We start from the raw sequence: 17,563 nt of genomic DNA, 5'->3' as shown, positions 1-17,563 counted from the left end.
GTCATGTAGATGTCCTCTAATGCATTTCAACACTGTGGACGTTTTTGATCATGCCCTGGGACTGCCTTGGCTCTCTCACCTTGCCCTCCTCCTCAGAGGCCCCGGCGAGGCCCTGGGGGAAGGAGAACAGGCCGTAGGGGAGGTCACTAGCTGCCATGGTGACTGTGGCCCGCTGGGCCGAGGGGCTGATCTCCGCCCCTGGCGTGACTGAGGTCAGGGTCAGCTGGTACACACGGCGCTCCTCCGCCATGTCATCATCCAGCGCCTGAAACAACAGCAGCAAACACCACTACCTTCAGCCTCTGTCCCAACATCCACACTAGGATACCGTTTCAAATGAATGGCCGATAGGCTACATCACTTCACACGAGTATTCCGTTTCACAGTTGCATTGGGGATGATTCATGTTGCATCCATTTTCACTTCATATTAGGATGAGGTACGATAAGACGCCGTATGTTAAGGTAAGATCCTAGTGATGAATATCATTCCATGGTCAAAGACAGACAGCATCTGTGTTGAATGTGGTTGTCATACCTTAAGGCGGATGGTGGCTGCAGACTGTCTGTCTCGCATGGTCACCACACCAGACAGCTCCTCAAACTCAGAGGCCACAGCGGGAGTGATGTTCCAGTAGACCTGGATCTCTCCGAAGATGCCTGGGCCTCGTACCAGGCTACAACCCACACACACGCACAACCATGCAGTACACACACACACACACACACACACACACACACACACACACACACACACACACACACACACACACACACACACACACACACACACACACACACACACACACACACACACACACACACACACACAAAGTTGGGTCAACTTGATCATATCAAGCAACAGACAGTTTCTGGAAAGGTAAAAGTGCATCTGTGTAACATCACACGCCCCAGATGGATCAACTAATCACCCAATGTAACTCATGAATATTAATGACTTTGCCCCCGGCTATCTTACAAAAGGAAATTTTGCGAACTGTACCTGATCAAAGCAGTTCCATTATAGTTTCCCTGAGGTTCTCCTATCAGGACATTCCTGGAGGCCTCAGCGATGCCCACCGTTCCCAGGGCTGCACGGTCTCCCTGGATGGTGATGGTGGCCACCCCTGAAGACACACACCAACCCAGGGGACACAGTTCAGTGTAATGCCCTCCACTGGAGCTCCTTAAACACACCTCAGGTAGAAGTTGCCTCTATGGGCACATCTAGGACCAGCTTACTCTCCTGCCAATCCTAACTGTAACCATTAGGATTGAAAATGACAAACTGACCTCAGATCAGCTTCCAGAGGAAAATGCATTCCTCTCCTCTCCATAGACCAGAGACTGTATGTGAGGCAGCCCAAAGATACTGACCGTTAATGGGGTCGATGACAGCACCACTCTCGGCAGCCAGGAGCTGGACAGTGAAGTTCTCGTCTCCCTCCAACACAGCGTCAGCCAGAGCCCGGATCACCAACGTTTTCCTCAACTCTGTCTGAGGTTCACAAAGTCTCACATCAGTGTCTTTTCAACAAACTACTGTACATTTAGCATCAAGTATTACCAAGCAGAGCAAAACACCGTCAACTGACTTACTACCATCTTCCCCTTTGGCCACCCTAGCCCCACCCCCTACTGACCACACTGAAGACCAGTGTTCCGTTGAGAGGTGAAAGGTCATCCCGGGCCACGTCCTCCAGCCGCCACACCAGTGTCACCGCCCCCTCTCCTCCCGCACTGCGCAACACTGTTAGCATTGCCATGGCAGCTGGGTCACTAGTGAATGCTGGCTCGCTGATAGTGACCTGAAAGGAGATTCGTTTGTTTAGCATAATAATGGTTTAGAATAAAGTTGTATTTGATTGAGTAAGATAACTGTATTCATCCTCTGTAGGGCAATATGTTGGGTCTCTCACAGTCTGCTCTTGGAAGCCAAAACGGCCCAGCGGTGAATCGTTGGGGGGGATGGTGACGGTCACAGAGGTCCCCTCCCCCAGTCTGGCTCCACCAATCACACGCATCAGAGTCACACCGAAGCGCTCTGCAGACTCCACCTCCGTGTCATCCACGATACTGATGTCAATAAAGGCTTCACCCTGCAAACAGAACCAGAGTTTTTTTACCTGAGGAATACACGCCTCTGATCCTTCATAGAAGCTCATCTAGACCAAGTGGATCATAGTGAGGTGACCTAACTTAACTAACTACGTAACCTAACCGGAGAAACTCTCTGGCCCTAGTTATAATCACTTTACCTGGCCATCTTGAAAGGTGATATTCCCAGAAGCAGGAATGAAGTCATCGAGGCTGGCTGTGATTGTCCGAGCCTCCCAGTACACCACCACTCTCCCAGTCCTGCCAGCCAATCGCACCACAGGTAGGCGGAGGAGGTTCCCGGGCGGGGGCACCTCATAGGCCAGTACCCCTCCGGACTCTTCCTAAGAAGCCGATACAGAAACAGAGTTGAAGCATTAACACTTGAATAGGATTCAAATACCCGTTTGCATTTATTCATTCTTTGGATAGAGTTTTCAGATAGTCTCTAAGCTTTAGCATCACGTACAGCAGTTACTGTTGTAGTGTGTTGTGAGACACTATACAAAAGAATGGAGTGTTAGACTTCAGCAGTATTCCTAACGTATGAGCAGAGGCAGTAGTGTGATGCTTTTTTTGTGGTCGACCTGTGAGACGCTGAACCGCAGGACCCCCCGCGGGTCGTCGTTCTCCTGGATAGTGACCACAGCCACCTCCATGCCAGGCCTCTTCACACTGGGCTGGCCGGCCCCTGTCAACCCCCCCACCAGCTCCACACCTGTGATATTCACCAGGAAACTCTCAGCCAGCTCTGGAGCCTCGTCCTGGGGATATGCACACACGCACACACACACAAATAAATGCACACACACACAAACAAATGCACACACACACAAACAAATGCACACACACACAAACAAATGCACACACACACAAACAAATACACACACACACACACACACACACACACACACACACACACACACACACACACACACACACACACACACACACACACACACACACACACACACACACACACACACACACACACACACACACACACACACACACACACACACACACACAGCCCTGAGGACCTGAACTGGGCAACACTGTGGGATCAGGGTAAATGCTAAATCAGGAAGAAGGGAAACCATTTTTAACACTCAACCCACAGAAATGAACTACTAAGCTTGTCGTTGTTCCACTTCTGAAGCAACTTTACTCTCAAAAATCACCTTAATAAATGCTGGCAGTTTGTGAGCACATTGAAATCAAGGCCTTGTTTTCAAGCTCCTCTCAGTCTAAACAAAACACAATAATAGCTACCATTAGTGGAGGTTAAAATAGCGACTCAGCACTGCAATTTACTGGGAACGGATCTATTCTGGGGTGATGGGAGATAAGTAGTGGGTTTCCTTGGTGGCAGGCCCAGCACTGGTGGTTTTAGGCCTGGTATGGGTCTTAGCTGTAGGCAGAAAGCACCCAGAACAGGCAGAAAGCCCGGCTGTTTGCTGAACCAATCTAAATCCACACTGCTTGGGTTGGAGAGGGGAGGCTAAGTAAAGAGAGGAGAGAAGAGGAGAGGAAAAGAGGGAAAAGTAGAGAGGATCCTACTGTACTGTCCTCAGGCGTCCCAGGAGGACACCTGGTGATTGTTTGTCGATAAAGTCATATTCTATTATTTTCGTACTGGTAGGATGGTGATGGTGACGAGAGCCATGGTGGCATGCTCCTTCATGATGACGGTGTCCTCCCGGGATGTGTAGTCCTGTGGGGTGCTGGCCTGGTTGGAGGGGGGCTGGGACAGGGCCGGTCTGGTCTGGTAGTGGACCGCCACCTCCCCAGACACTCCCTGCTCTCTCACAATGGTGAGGGTGACATTAGCGGGACTCTCTGAGGTGAAAGCAGAGGCAAACACGGACAAGGAGCGTCAGACAACACACATAGGTAGCCTAGTGGTTAGAGCGATGGACTAGTAACCGAAAGGTTGCGAGATCAAATCCCCGAGCTGACAAGGTAAAAAATCTGTCGTTCTGCCCCTGAACAAGGCAGTTAACCCACTGTCCTAGACTGTCATTGAAAATAAGAATTTGTTCTTAACTGACTTGCCTAGTAAAATAAAAAATAAAAAAACATAAACATAAACCTTACAACCTGTGCAAGGACAGAAACAATTTGGATAATGAGTCCTACCAATGTCATAGCTCCTGTCAAATGAAGTTGTGACCACTCATGACAACCTACCATACACTTTAGTAGCTTTAAAAATGGACATGGTTCAAATATGGCTTTTTTTTGTTCTTGATGTGTAAGATAATTGCATATGTATCGTTCTTAACTATACACAATCTCACATATTTTTTTCCTGTATAAATACATATATATTTAAAGTCAATCCAAACAGCTGGCCTCTTACTCTGGGGCTCCTGTGTGTGGAGGTACTGGGAGTCCAGGTGCCAGCCTATCACCCCATAGGGCGAACCGTTGGGCAGGATGGTGAGGAGGGCCTGTGCCCTCTGTGGGTCAATCAGCGCCCCCCTGGAGAGCTGGTCTAGGCCCACTGTGGTGAGATCCAAAAGGGTAAGGGTGACCCTCTCCCTCAACCCAGGAAAGCTGTCTGCTACCACGGTCAAAGAGATGGTAGCCATCACCTGGCCCTCAGAAAACGTCACCTGAGATCGTAAACAGTTGACGGTGGATGATGTCAGTTCCTCTGTAGCTTAGCCAATCCAGGAAGTCAATTCACAACCAATGAACTAATCAACTAAATTGGAAACTTCACATCAGTAAGTTGTCCTGTATTTCTTCTATTTCTCTACGTCTACATTTTCCTCAAAGTTAACAGTGAAAGAGATAATCCTGAGAGAGAGAGAGATCCTCACCACTCCTGACGTGGGAAAGATGTCTTCCAGACTGCCGTTGGCTGCCCAGTGGACGGTCAGTCTGCCGAAGGTTCCTCTCCTCCTCTCAACACTCAGAGAGATAGGGTTGCTCCACGCCAACTCATCTACTTCCACAGATAGAGAGCCCTGGAGAGAGGCAACATCAGTGTGCAATATAATGTAGATTTGACCATTCAAATGTATTGGAACCGATAAATAAAAACATGAACACATATATATTTATAAATATATAAATGCAAGTGACAAAAACCTAGTTTGAAATGCACTGTGAATCACAGTTAAGCAACAGAGGAGGGTACCTGTGCAAAGCCTATGACTCCATGGGCGTCGTCATTGGTTGGAATAAGCACGGTCATCTGACCACCAAAGCCAATCTCAGCCCCTCCCTTGGGATTTCTTAGGACCACACGGAACTGTTCTTCCTCCTCCGGGGCACCGTCGTCGATGATGTTCACCGCAATCTCCAACTCCCGGTCACCGGGTGTGAAACGCAACTCGCCATAGCTGAGAGTGTGGCGGCAGAGAGCAAACGGACAACGGTCGGAGAAGACAACCACGAAGAATGAAGGGGGAGCAACAACACACTTGTGTGACAACGAAACAACGCAAAATGAAAATTTGCACAAAGTTTGATCAAACCAATGATCAATACCTCTGGTCAGAATGTAACGGGTTGCCATGGGAACAGTGGGGTATCATAGGTACCTGGGTATGAAGTCAGAGTGGTTGGAGACCGTGGTGAGCTCATACAGGGTTGAGCCTGAGGGCTCGGTGGCTGCTATGAGGCTCTTGGTGGTGTTGAAGTAGGGTAGAGGTAGAGAGAGGAAGTGAGAGGCTGACGGAGACCTGAGCACCATGGCAAACAGACTGATGTCAGACCTCCAGGAGTACAGCGCTGAGCCATTCCTCCCCGCCAGCAGGACATGGGCTGAGAGAGACACAGAGGGAGAAACAGAGAGACACATCTTCAGTGGGGAAACAGGGGATGATTTGTGAAACTGTTAGATATTACTCGTTAGATATTGCTGCACTGTCGGAACTAGAAGCACAAGCATTTCGTTACACCCGCAATAACATCTGCTAAACACGTGTAGGTGACCAATACAATTTGATTTGATAAGACTACAAAATGTTAAAGATTTGGAGGAGTCTTTGAATTAACGAGGGTCGTCATAATTATAATCACCATCGCCATCGTCATCGCCATCACCATGATCGTCATAATCAGTTGTAACTCTGATAGTATTGATTGAATGATAACACTTAGGGGTCTCTCAGTTCACCTGTGTGAAGAAAGTTGACCATCAGTGCGCGTGTGTGTACTCACTGATCCCTGAGGGTAGGGTGAAGGGGTGGGCAGAGCCCAGGCCAGGGTGGGGGATAGACTGGCTGTGCTGTGGGAACTGCTGCATGGCTCTCCATACAAACACCTCACAGGAGGGAGAGGAACCTGAGGATAGGAACACACACACACACGGATGAACGCGCCCACCCACGCATGCACACACACACACACGCACGCACGCACACACACAGACAGACAGAGCTTTATGTTAGCACTCTATTCTTTCACGTGGCGGTTATGTTAAGCAAGGGCCATGCTGACACACCCAACTACTATAAATTACACCCCCTGAGCCTTTCTGTGGTTTCCCTATGGCCTACTACAGTGAGCCTTCCAGTAAACTCACAGCATAGAGCCTACCTACTTCGCTTATGTGGATTGTGGTCTGTGGTGTTTCATCAAAACATACATAAATACATGCTCCAATATACATTAGGACTTTTGGCCCCGTTCTCCCTCCCATCGGTGCACACAGATCATGTTTTGTCTTTAGTAGACCGGGGACACATTGACTATGCCTTTACGTATCATAACTGCAGTACACCATCTCTGCACCACACGCGCCATTTCAGAGTGAGAACAAAATGGCACCGTAGCAAAACGTCAACATAGAAGATTGTTGATTGCAAACACAAATACAGAGGTGGCAAAGGGCATGGTTGGTAGAGGGGGTCACGTGAGGTCACCTTCAGTGACGACTAATAGGAGAACGTCTGCTCCCATGGTGAGGGACTCCACTTGTTGAGCTCTGCTGCTGACAGGCAGAGGCCTGGGGTTCTGGAAGTGTCCTTGACTCCACTGGAACAGTACACAGCCGTCCTCAGTCTCTTTCCCCACACAGGCAGCCAGGTAGAGACCGGTCCCGTGGGAGAACAGAGACACACTGAGGACACCCTGAAGCTCCAGGCTCTGATGAACAACAAAGGTACTCCGAGTCCGAACAAACACCTGGTAGAAACAGGAGGAGTTAGCTAACTAGCTAGTCGAAATCAACTCCGGGTGGTGTGGACTCTATCCATTGGGCGTTTTGGTATGAATGACAATAGGAATGTGGTGGTGTGCATATGGGTATCGTGATCTAGGACACCTGTGTAGTACTGTACCGGTATGCCTCACAGGTTATGGCAAGTCATGTTCATTTTAAACCCCAAACTCACCTGGCTCGAGGCAATCAAGTAGTCTCTTCCTTCAACGGAGAAGTGTTTGACATCAAGAGCTTCAACAGCCAACGTTTGTTCCTAGGGGGAAAAGGGTTGAATTTGAATGAAATGAATACAATACTCAACATAATGCCACTGCCATTGAGCGACTGTATCATAGGAACGTCTCATAGGAGTGACGTATCATAGGAACATAATAAGGCCAGTGACCGTGTAGATCTTCCGTCATCTTAACAGGTAGAAAACAAAAATCATTAGGACCCCAAATGAATCGACAACCGTCAAGCCAAAGAAGTGAGGGGCTTCACCAGTGTAAGGTTGTGGTCCGGCTGCACTCTGAACAGGCTGAGGTTGACGGCAGGGGAGTCAGCGCGGCCTCCGTGTGTGATCGCTACGTTGTACGAGCCGTTCACAGAGAAGCCCACACACACACGAGGGTCCTGGATCCTCACCGACTGAAAACACAAGAGATTCAGAGAGAGAGAGATCCTACATTTGCAATCATGATCATGATATTGAGTTATGCATGTGTGGATGCAACACAAAATAAGGCAGTTACCTAAAAGCTATTATGGGTTGGTTGTTTATGTCTTCCTTCCCATGTTCACTCCTACCCTTTCTTCCTTCTTTGCCTCCTATGTAGTTCAACTTCTGCACCGATGCAGTTTGACCTTTGATCTCTGACTCTACACAGAGGCTAATGTTTAGATGAATTACTCATGAATTACTGAATTACTCAATCTCTCTCTACAAGTCCCCTTTCTGTGATTGGTTAACTGCCTGTAGAGGAGAAGTGATAGACAGCACCAACCTACTCTCTGTTCCACACGCCAGGACTGAAAGATACAACAACCCCCCCCCCCCCCATACCCTACTTCTGCCACCTAATTGATAAGATCCTTCTCATCTAAATGATGTGAAATTGTTTATTTTCTAATGTTAGTCCATATCCATGTATTTCATTGTCTATGACCGCAAAAAAATCCAGAACTTGAACTAGATTACCTGTATAGGTACCAACACCCCCTGCCACCTGTACAGAGTGGCATGTGTCTGTGGGGAGCCACCAGGGGAGGGCATGTCCAACCTCATGGCCAGAGGAGAGACACCATCAGTCAGGGAACACCAGCCTGAGGTGGGGGTCTCTGAGAAGATCTGATACACTGCCATCACTGGAAGAGTCCCCTCTGAAAATAGACTAGTACAATCACTGTATATCACGGTAAACAAGTGAACACAGACTCGGAACGGAAATTGCCACTGGATTGTGTAGTGTGGATATAATGACATTAACTGTGTGTGCAGAAGCAGAGTTTCTAGCCCGTCTTACCCATGGCAATGGCTGTGTCCGACTGGGTCTCCCACTCCACACTGACCGCTGCCTCTAGACCGTTACTGCGGGACACGGTCAAGAACACAGTCCTACCACCCTCTTCCCCCACCACAGAGCTGCCAGTCCTGCAGAGATAGACGTACATGTGTAAGTGTGTGTGTGTGTGTGTGTGTGTGTGTGTGTGTGTGTGTGTGTGTGTGTGTGTGTGTGTGTGTGTGTGTGTGTGTGTGTGTGTGTGTGTGTGTGTGTGTGTGTGTGTGTGTGCTTGCGTGCTTACATGTGCATGTGCGTGTGCATGCATGCATACTTGCATGTGTGTGCACGCATGTGTGCGTTTGTGTGCTTGCATGTGTGTGTGATCACATGCTCACCTATTGAGGGAGGGAGCGATGCGGAAGAGGCCCAGCGGGGCGGAGTTCTGAAGCACGGTGATGAGTGTGTGGAGTGTGTCTCCAAGCCGCGCCCCTCCCGTTGGATTGGACAGAGTTACCGTGAACGTCTCGTTCACCTCGGGCTCAGCATCCAGAACCGCCCAGATCTCCAGAGTCTAGAAGATCACATCACGCAGGAACGTCAGAGAATGTCAACACATCAGAGAACGTCAAAATGAGAATATGAAGGGCTTTACAGGCTGAAACACATAAAGAAAAGATTCTTGCCCTTGCCTATACATCAATTCAATCTATTCTCAATCCTCCAATATATCTTCAACCTATTCAATCAGTTCTCCTGTATATCTTCTAGCCTGACTGAAATCCATGGTCCCCTTCACCTTGAACCTGACTCCGTCCTCCAGCTCCACAATGCCCTGCCAGGGCATGAGGTCGTCCTGGGCCAGCGTTTCGTTGGCATCTGTGATGGTGAACTGGACGTTGACGGTACCGAAGGTGCCCTGGGGTGGGTCACGCACCACGTACAGGGTGGCCACGCTCTCCCCCAGCCCGGACACCGACGTGGGTTCCCTCAACAGGAAGTGCTGGCTGCTGTTGAAGGAAATGACACCATGGCCGTCGTCGCTGGCCAAGATGCTCACCATGGCTACGGAGACATGGGACAGGGGAGACAGGGAGAGCAGTTTTCACCAGGGCACTTGTCGATTCTTGTGAAACCAATCAACAATGTCTGTGAAACCATAGGTACGTAGACTACACAAACATGGCCTTCAATAAAATACAATACAAAACATGTGTAGCGAACATGCATGATGCTACAGGCTTCCAGAACACCCTACCTGTGGTATTGTCTCCCAGCTCCAGCCCAGACGATGGATTAGCCAAAATCAGCTGGAACCTTTCAGCTCCCTCTGGGATGACGTCATCAACGATCTGAACCTCAACAAACTGATGCCTCTCCCCATCAGCGAAGTGGAGCATCTAAAGGGACAAACAAAACGTGTGAACTCACAATGACAAGGCGTGTTTAGTCTCATTGGTGGGGCCCAGAGTTTTTCCCCGGTCAGAACAAATGGTCGGGGAAAACTCCTGTCCCTACTCATTAAGAACGGATCGGTGGTTCAGTGGGTTAGGGGCACGGCCTCACCGATGGAGTGACGTTGTAGTCCAGGCCCAGCTGAGCTTCCAGGTTCTGAGCGTAGAAGACGAGCGAGACGTTTCCGTAGGTTCCTGCGCTCCTGTAGGCCACCAGGCTCAGCACGCCCATGGTCTCATTCACCTCGAAGCTACAAGGGAAAACACACAACCAAACATCAGATTGGTCTGCCACTAGAGGTAAGAGAGTAAGGACTTACTTGCTATGGCTATAATATGTGCTTGTCTCACCCATCTACCTGAAGACGGATGCAACTGTAAGTCACTCTGGATATAAGGGTCTGCTAAATGACTAAAATATAAGTGTAAAATGTCGTGACTTGGGGGATTTGTTGATTGACAGCCATGAAAGGGAAAAGAAAAACAGATCCTACTAAAAAAGTGAGAGCAGTGTAGGCTTTTCTCAGCCAAGCAGTCCGTGTGAGGAAAAATGTGGTAGAGTAGAGGGAGTGCTTCTGGGTATATGTGCACAGCCACAGGTGCTCTTAGAAACAGAGGGCATCTCGTAAATGGAGAGAAGGGGGGGGGGGGGGGGGGAATCACTGTGAATGAGAGGTTGAACACAGAGCCACTCACTTAGTGTTTGTCCATTCAATGACACCTCGAATTCCATCATTGGCGGCAATGCTGATTTCTGCCACCAAACCCTGGGTGTCTGAAGAGAAAAGGCAACATTACAATGGGAATGGTAGCTCATGTCCTAAAGTCTTGATCCAGTAATACTATCATTTAAAAAAACTAGCATTAGCTTCAGCATGATCACTATGATCGCAAAACGTGGGCCAGAGCATCTAAAGAGGACAGGAAGCACTTGTTTGACACTACAATAGGAGCACAAGATGAGGAGATGAGGGCCATTCACTTTTCACATGCAGCCAGCTGAGAGTTGGAGTACATGTTGACTGATTTCTAATGTCCTTACAGTCTGTCTATCTCTCGCTCTGGGTACAGACAGCATGAGGGCCATTTAAAGCGTATGGTTTGGCATTCCCACTGCTCACCACAGTGTTTTTCAGCTCGACCCAAATCCCAACCGCCCCTCAATCATAGAGGCATCAATCAATCAGAAGAATCGTAGCCACTGAGTGCTGGCTGGCAGATGGGCCCTATGCATCTCCAGTCTGTGTTGTATTCCGTCTACTCGTTGTTTTCTGAAGTTACCCATTCACAAAATGGGCTATGGTTAGGATTACACAAGACGCAGTAGTGCCAATTACATTTTGGACATATTCGCAGATCAATGATAAAACTGTGCCCGTTGAACGTAATGTACAGTGAATGAATCGCATATTAGCCATTATGCCATACTACACAATGCAAAGCATTATACTGTAATAAACACTAAATATATGTTACCTTTCAGTGTAAAATATACAACTTCTACTCATCCCACAGAATGGAATAGAAGAGAAATGAAAGGCGAGAGGAGAAGATAAGAGATACAACACAGATTACACAGAATTGAACATGAAAGGGGAATTTACAGTACATAACAGGAAGTCTAGGGCAGAAGAAAAAAAGGGAGTGGTTGGAAAACCCATCAAATTACATGTAGAACTAAAAGTGACGTATAGGATCACTGTGGGAAAACCATGCACATTTAGAATGCTTTGTTTGTGATTAACCTAGTTGCCCATTTCGGGACAATGCCAAACACAGCATACCTAGTTTAGGGGCAGGTGAGAGGGTGGTGACGAGTACTGCAGACGTAATGTTGACCAGGAAGAATTCCTGCAACTCGGGGACGTCATCCTGGAAAAATAAATGTATATAATTTGTTTGACATATAGTCTGCTACAGTCCAATTCAGTCAATGTAGCAAGTAAACTGGCATTCCAATTCCCCCTAAAAATGCACAGAGAAGCATCGAGGAAAAAGGAGCATTGAGCAATTGGAAGGTCAGCTTATTTGATGATTTGACTGAATTCAAAAGGCATTGAGCCCAGCCCTGGTGGTGGCCTTACGTCTAGTATCGTGATGGGGATGGCCACCGAAGTCTGTCCATCCTGCAGGATCACTGAGCCCGACGCAGGGAGGAAGTCCTGTCCTGGTTCAGCCAGGCCGCCGCCCCCTTCCACCTGGGACAGGTTCTGGAGGGACCCTCGCACCGTCTCATAGCTGATATTCACCGCCCCTGAACACAGAACAACAACACATACTTGGCTGTTAAATATTTAAAACACATTTTCTTTAACGTTAGATCACGTAACAGTTAACTAATAGCAGTTACTGGGTGACATCGGATGAATTAACATAGCGGCATTTGCGGCTAATCTTGTTTTGAGACAATAGACAACAAATGTACAGTATAGTCACAACTTTTCTCCTCCTTAAGGCCTGGAGTTTTCCCTGGTCAGATCACGCGATCAGGAAAAACCCTTGTTGCCGCTAGCTAGTCCCAAATCCCTATTCCAGACTGACCTGAAGCCACAAGCTCTCTGTTGATGAAGACGTTGAGGATGCCGTCGCGCTCCTCTGTGCTCAGGCTGAGGGAGGACGGGGCGATGCTCAGCATCCCGAACGGCTCGTCACTGGTATCCACGGTAACCACGGCCTCGCGCCCCTGGATGTCCAGCGCTGCGTGACCCGTTACCAGAACACCTGGGGGACAGGGAGAACAGAACACGGACGGATAATATCCATACAAACACTAGTCACACTCATTTCCAACCTCAGAGGTTACGGGGTCGAACAGACTAAAAACTCTGATCCATGCCTGATCCATGCTGCATAGAGTCATTGTAAACCAAAAAACATGCTCTTAAATGACTAGCATGGTCAAACTAAACGGGAAATAAATAGAGATCCAAGTACACAGGCGAGATTGGAATGTGCATGTTGTTACGTTTTGTCAGCCAAGGCCAGGGAACGTGATTTACCGTAAGTGTGGATGTTGGACAGGACCACCCTATATTCTTCATTCTCCTCAGGGGTTGCGTCTTCAAGTAGCTGGAGGACGATGGTAGCGTTCAGTGTTCCCTGTGTGAGGGACAGGAGACGCTCGAAAACAACAAGCACCACGTACAACAGAATGAACCGAACACTTGACACGGCATGTAAACCACGAGACAGACTTCAGTCAAAGACGTTCCTTGAGGAGGAACCCTGGTCAGTTTGTTTACCTCGGTGAAGAATAGTAGTCCTGAGGTATGTGTAAAGGTCCTGGCAACGCGGGGGCCTTGGATGGCCCAGTCCACGGTGGCGTTCCCCAGACCAGGAGCTGTCCTGGTCACCAGCAGGGACAGCATCTCCCCTACAACACGCACGCACGCACGCACACACACACACGTTAGTCACCTTTTAAAGTAATACATATGGCGCAATATGTCAAGCTGTATTTGGAACTTGCACTGGATTATACAGTATGCCTTCCTGTCTACGTGAAATGTTAAGGTTATTTCTCATTGCCAATTCCGTGTGCAAAATGTTGCCCGTAGTTTGCTGTTTTAGATTAGTAGACCAGGATACAGGCTTTGATTACAGCCTTGCGAAGGTCTTTCCTGAGCTACTGTAGGTGGTTCAGAAAGAATCAATCCATTAGGAAGTGGTGTAAGTATTCGCCACAGATAAGAGTGGAAGGGCTCTGTCATGCATACCCGATGAGCCATGCCTGGAACTTACTATATGTGCCACCTGTTGCAACGTGCTCCTCCCACTATCCCTTGCATTCCTTCATTAATTCATTGGATGTTTCCGAACGCACGGAAAGCAAAGTGATGAGGTTGAGGAACGGTAGCTGTGTTGCCCTCTACAAACAGCACGCGTGTGAATTTGTGATCACGAAGCCATGATATTCAAAAGAAGAGAATGTTCGGCTTACTACAGTTATCTGCTGATGCATTATGACAGGTGTTGTTATCAGGGGAGGCAGAGGTCATTATGTCATCAGTGGCTGCTTGGTACACTGGCTCGGTGCAGAGCTAAATAATTCACACAGTGATTCGGTTGAGGCGTGCTTCACTGAAGCGAGGTACAGGGTCCCCTGTACTACACCCACCCTCTCTGGCCATGACAGAGCGTGAGACTGCGTGGAAGCCCACCACCCCCGCCACGTTGTCGTTGGCCAGGATGACGATGGTGACCGTGTCGGAGCTGGGCAGGATCCGGCTGCCTCCCGCCGTCTTCACCAGGCCAACCATCAGGGTCTCGCTGTCCTCTGGCTCCGAGTCGTCCGCAATCACTATCTCAATGGTCTTCTTCAAATCGCCTTTGGGTGGAGAGAACACAATATACTGTACATCAAAATAACATTCATATCCAAAAAGCATTATGCAGTACTAGCTTTTAAACCTACCGTCGGCAAAGACAAGTGTTTCTCCAGTCCCGGTGAAGTCAGTGCCCGGTGTAGCCATTCCGCCCACGAACCTCCACTCCACTGTCACCTGTCCTAGGCTGCCTCCCCTCCTCTCTATGACCAGGGGTACTGACACGTGTGGCTCCTCTCTCACCTCCAGATAGATCCCATCCTCTGTAGCGTTAGGGCTGAGGCTGTAGATGAGAAACACCCCAAAGGCATCGCCGTTCATGCCTATGGTGACCACTGCCTTGTCTGGTTGCCCTATGGAGGGCAGGTTCTTCTCAGCCACGGTCAAGTTGACCAGCCCCACCTTCAGGATGCGGATGGAGAAGCTCTCGTCCATCTCTGGGAGTTTGTCCATCAGAATGGGAACGGTCAGGTTGGCCACACCCGAGCCGTCTTCCAAGATGGCCGTCTGCGCTGTCATGGTGGTGTAGTCGCTACCCGCCACGGCCTGCGAGCTGAAGAGAACGGCGGCGGCCGTGGTGTTTTTGGTATAGGTGAGGGTCTGGGCGGACGGGGTGAGCTGGGCAGCCCCGCTGGTCACCCAGGTGCAGGAAGCCATGGGGGACGAGACCCCAGGGGTAGACAGGGAGAAGGCCTGGCAGGCCTGCTCCCTCAGGCAGACTGCAGCACAGGCAGCCAGGGGGTCTCCCTGAGAGCTGACGTTGACAGGCCTGCCAGAGGGTACTCCTGACACCGGGGGGTTGTAGTACAACAGCAAGTCCTGGCCCTCAGTCTGGGCCATGCTCACTATGTCTATCTCCGAGGTGCTGTAGAGGACCTCCACTTGGCTAAAATAACCACCACTGATGTGATGAAGGAGAGAGAGAGAGAGAGAGAGAGAGAGAGAGAGAGAGAGAGAGAGAGAGAGAGAGAGAGAGAGAGAGAGTTAGTTAAGAATTCTGTTTGAATAGTAGCAACATGTCGATTCACTGCAAATTCCAAGGTAAGGAGATGCAATAATACTGCAAGAGGACAGAACTCAAACTGAAGGACAAACCTTCGACGGACAGTAATGTTGGCCATAAAAATTCCCTCGAGAGGTTCCTGCACACGATACACATACTGGTCAAAGTAGACCGTCCCATACGGGTTGTCATTGGCTGGGACAGTAATATTGATTGTTTTGTCGATTCCAAGGTTTCCTCCATTAGTGGCACTAGTCAATTCCACCTTGATTATCTGAAAAGCACAGAACGTTTAGAGGAAAAATGACAGACTGTATATTATATTGGCCTCTATATTATATCGTAAATATAATTATACAAATCCTTTCTTTGGCAAAAAAATAAGAACAATGTTATGAAATGGAAGAAAAAAAAGATTTGCGTTTCTTACTTCCTCAATTTCCGGCACATCGTCTGCTAGAACCTCGACTTTCAACGTCTTAGTGGTTTCCCCGGGCGCAAAGATTACCTCTCCTGACACAGGCCGGAGGTCCCCTACTGCTGCTCTGCCGTTGACCGTGGCTCGCCACTGGATAGCCACGGTCCCTATGGTCCCAGCGTTACGCACGATGGGCAGTGTCACCTCAAAGGAGTTCGCCCCTGGCTCCTCTATGGTGACAGGAGCAGCCTGAAATACTAGGGAACACAAACAGTACTTTTATGAGGTCTAACGTCATTTGTTGATAAAGAAAACATGCTGGAATCTTCAGTTTGCTGATGTCGTCAGTATCGTGCATATACTGTAATCTGATTTGAATGAGCAATTGTATATTTTAGCACTATATTTAAGACTAGTATAGTGTGTGTGTGTGTGTGTGTGTGTGTGGTGTGTCAAGGTTTCCGTTTTCCGATTGGCGCCGGCAAGATTTTTATTTACCAGGGCGGACATTTGAGAAATTGACCAGACATCCATTTGCACTGGCTGTTCATTTTGGGGCGGCAGATAGCCTAGTGGTTAGAGCGTTGGGCCAGTAAACGAGAGGTTGCTGCATCGAATCCCTGAGCTGACAAGGTCAAAATCTGTCGTTCTGCCCCTGAACGAGGCAGTTCCCCGGTAAGCCGTCGTTGTAAATAAGAATTTGTTCTTAACTGACTTGACTTAAAGGTTATTAAATAAAGGTTCAATTAAAAAATATATATATCAAAAATTCCTTAACAGAATAAAAAATGTGCCTTTAAACTTGTACTAAAATAAAGTAGAACGATGTTCTTATACCAAGCAAAACATTGCCCATTGCGTCTTCATCCCTGCTATAAATCATAAATTAATATAATTTAAACAACGGAAAAAACATTTAGGCTAGAAGAGCAAGTTGCCCACAGAAATAAAACACAATTTTGAAATATAATATTTGTATAATATAATTTCTGACCAACCTGTCCTATAGTGTATTTTTATGAACATTTTACAACAAAACATGGCTGTCTACGAACACAATAGTTTGCATCTAATTTACTTGCGTTTACGGCGGACCTCGGCCTGCTCAAAGTGAGCCGCTGCTGTTGAGAAGTCAAAACTGTCCAAATCCTAAGAGCAGCTTGCGATGCGCATCAGCCTCAAATCTTCGTCAAAGTTTTTCTCCAGAAAATTTGTCTGGCAAAATTATCGGCTAATGTATTTCTGTGTGTGAGAGAGACGTGAGCTAACCGAAGGCCCCAAAGGGGTCATCAGAGGGCAGGATGGTTATGATGGTGCGAGTGAGCGACCCCAGTCGAGCGCCCCCTGTGGTCACGTTGAGCAGCTCGATACGGAAGGTCTCCTCCAGCTCAGGAATCACATCGTTGATGATGTAGATGGGAACCGGCTTACTGGTCTCCCCCTCCAGGAGAACCACGTCAGTGGACGCTACGCTGTAGTCGTCACCTGCATTGACACACACATTGTTAGAAACACACATTATTACACACACACACACACACACACACACACACACACACACACACACACACACACACACACACACACACACACACACACACACACAC

The 17,563-nt window shown here is 48.4% G+C and overlaps 1 protein-coding gene across 1 annotated transcript in view; it reads right to left on the bottom strand.

Annotated features, from left to right (window-relative positions):
• The window catches only part of adgrv1 (adhesion G protein-coupled receptor V1), a 180,652-nt gene that overhangs the window by 101,725 nt on the left and 61,364 nt on the right, over positions 1–17,563 (bottom strand). Inside the window, exons 30-63 of the mRNA XM_071353942.1 lie at positions 17,226–17,441; positions 15,969–16,213; positions 15,631–15,812; positions 14,625–15,436; positions 14,328–14,537; positions 13,453–13,583; positions 13,210–13,309; positions 12,752–12,931; positions 12,295–12,464; positions 11,995–12,082; positions 10,907–10,985; positions 10,323–10,461; positions 10,015–10,156; positions 9,556–9,821; positions 9,155–9,330; positions 8,781–8,908; positions 8,456–8,637; positions 7,759–7,905; positions 7,448–7,528; positions 6,977–7,238; positions 6,273–6,395; positions 5,651–5,873; positions 5,245–5,449; positions 4,925–5,071; positions 4,459–4,714; positions 3,733–3,935; positions 2,684–2,860; positions 2,258–2,440; positions 1,919–2,098; positions 1,643–1,807; positions 1,377–1,497; positions 1,003–1,126; positions 538–676; positions 80–265 (exon numbers count right to left, since the gene is read on the bottom strand). Of these exons, the coding sequence (XP_071210043.1) occupies positions 80–265; positions 538–676; positions 1,003–1,126; positions 1,377–1,497; positions 1,643–1,807; positions 1,919–2,098; positions 2,258–2,440; positions 2,684–2,860; positions 3,733–3,935; positions 4,459–4,714; positions 4,925–5,071; positions 5,245–5,449; positions 5,651–5,873; positions 6,273–6,395; positions 6,977–7,238; positions 7,448–7,528; positions 7,759–7,905; positions 8,456–8,637; positions 8,781–8,908; positions 9,155–9,330; positions 9,556–9,821; positions 10,015–10,156; positions 10,323–10,461; positions 10,907–10,985; positions 11,995–12,082; positions 12,295–12,464; positions 12,752–12,931; positions 13,210–13,309; positions 13,453–13,583; positions 14,328–14,537; positions 14,625–15,436; positions 15,631–15,812; positions 15,969–16,213; positions 17,226–17,441 (6,368 nt within the window). The remainder of the gene's footprint in view (positions 1–79; positions 266–537; positions 677–1,002; positions 1,127–1,376; positions 1,498–1,642; positions 1,808–1,918; positions 2,099–2,257; positions 2,441–2,683; positions 2,861–3,732; positions 3,936–4,458; positions 4,715–4,924; positions 5,072–5,244; positions 5,450–5,650; positions 5,874–6,272; positions 6,396–6,976; positions 7,239–7,447; positions 7,529–7,758; positions 7,906–8,455; positions 8,638–8,780; positions 8,909–9,154; positions 9,331–9,555; positions 9,822–10,014; positions 10,157–10,322; positions 10,462–10,906; positions 10,986–11,994; positions 12,083–12,294; positions 12,465–12,751; positions 12,932–13,209; positions 13,310–13,452; positions 13,584–14,327; positions 14,538–14,624; positions 15,437–15,630; positions 15,813–15,968; positions 16,214–17,225; positions 17,442–17,563) is intronic.

Source organism: Salvelinus alpinus, chromosome 19, assembly GCF_045679555.1.
Source record: "Salvelinus alpinus chromosome 19, SLU_Salpinus.1, whole genome shotgun sequence".
Taxonomy (NCBI): Eukaryota; Metazoa; Chordata; class Actinopteri; order Salmoniformes; family Salmonidae; genus Salvelinus; species Salvelinus alpinus.
Note: the sequence above shows the minus strand (reverse complement) of the source record. Positions and strands in the feature narration are given on the sequence as shown.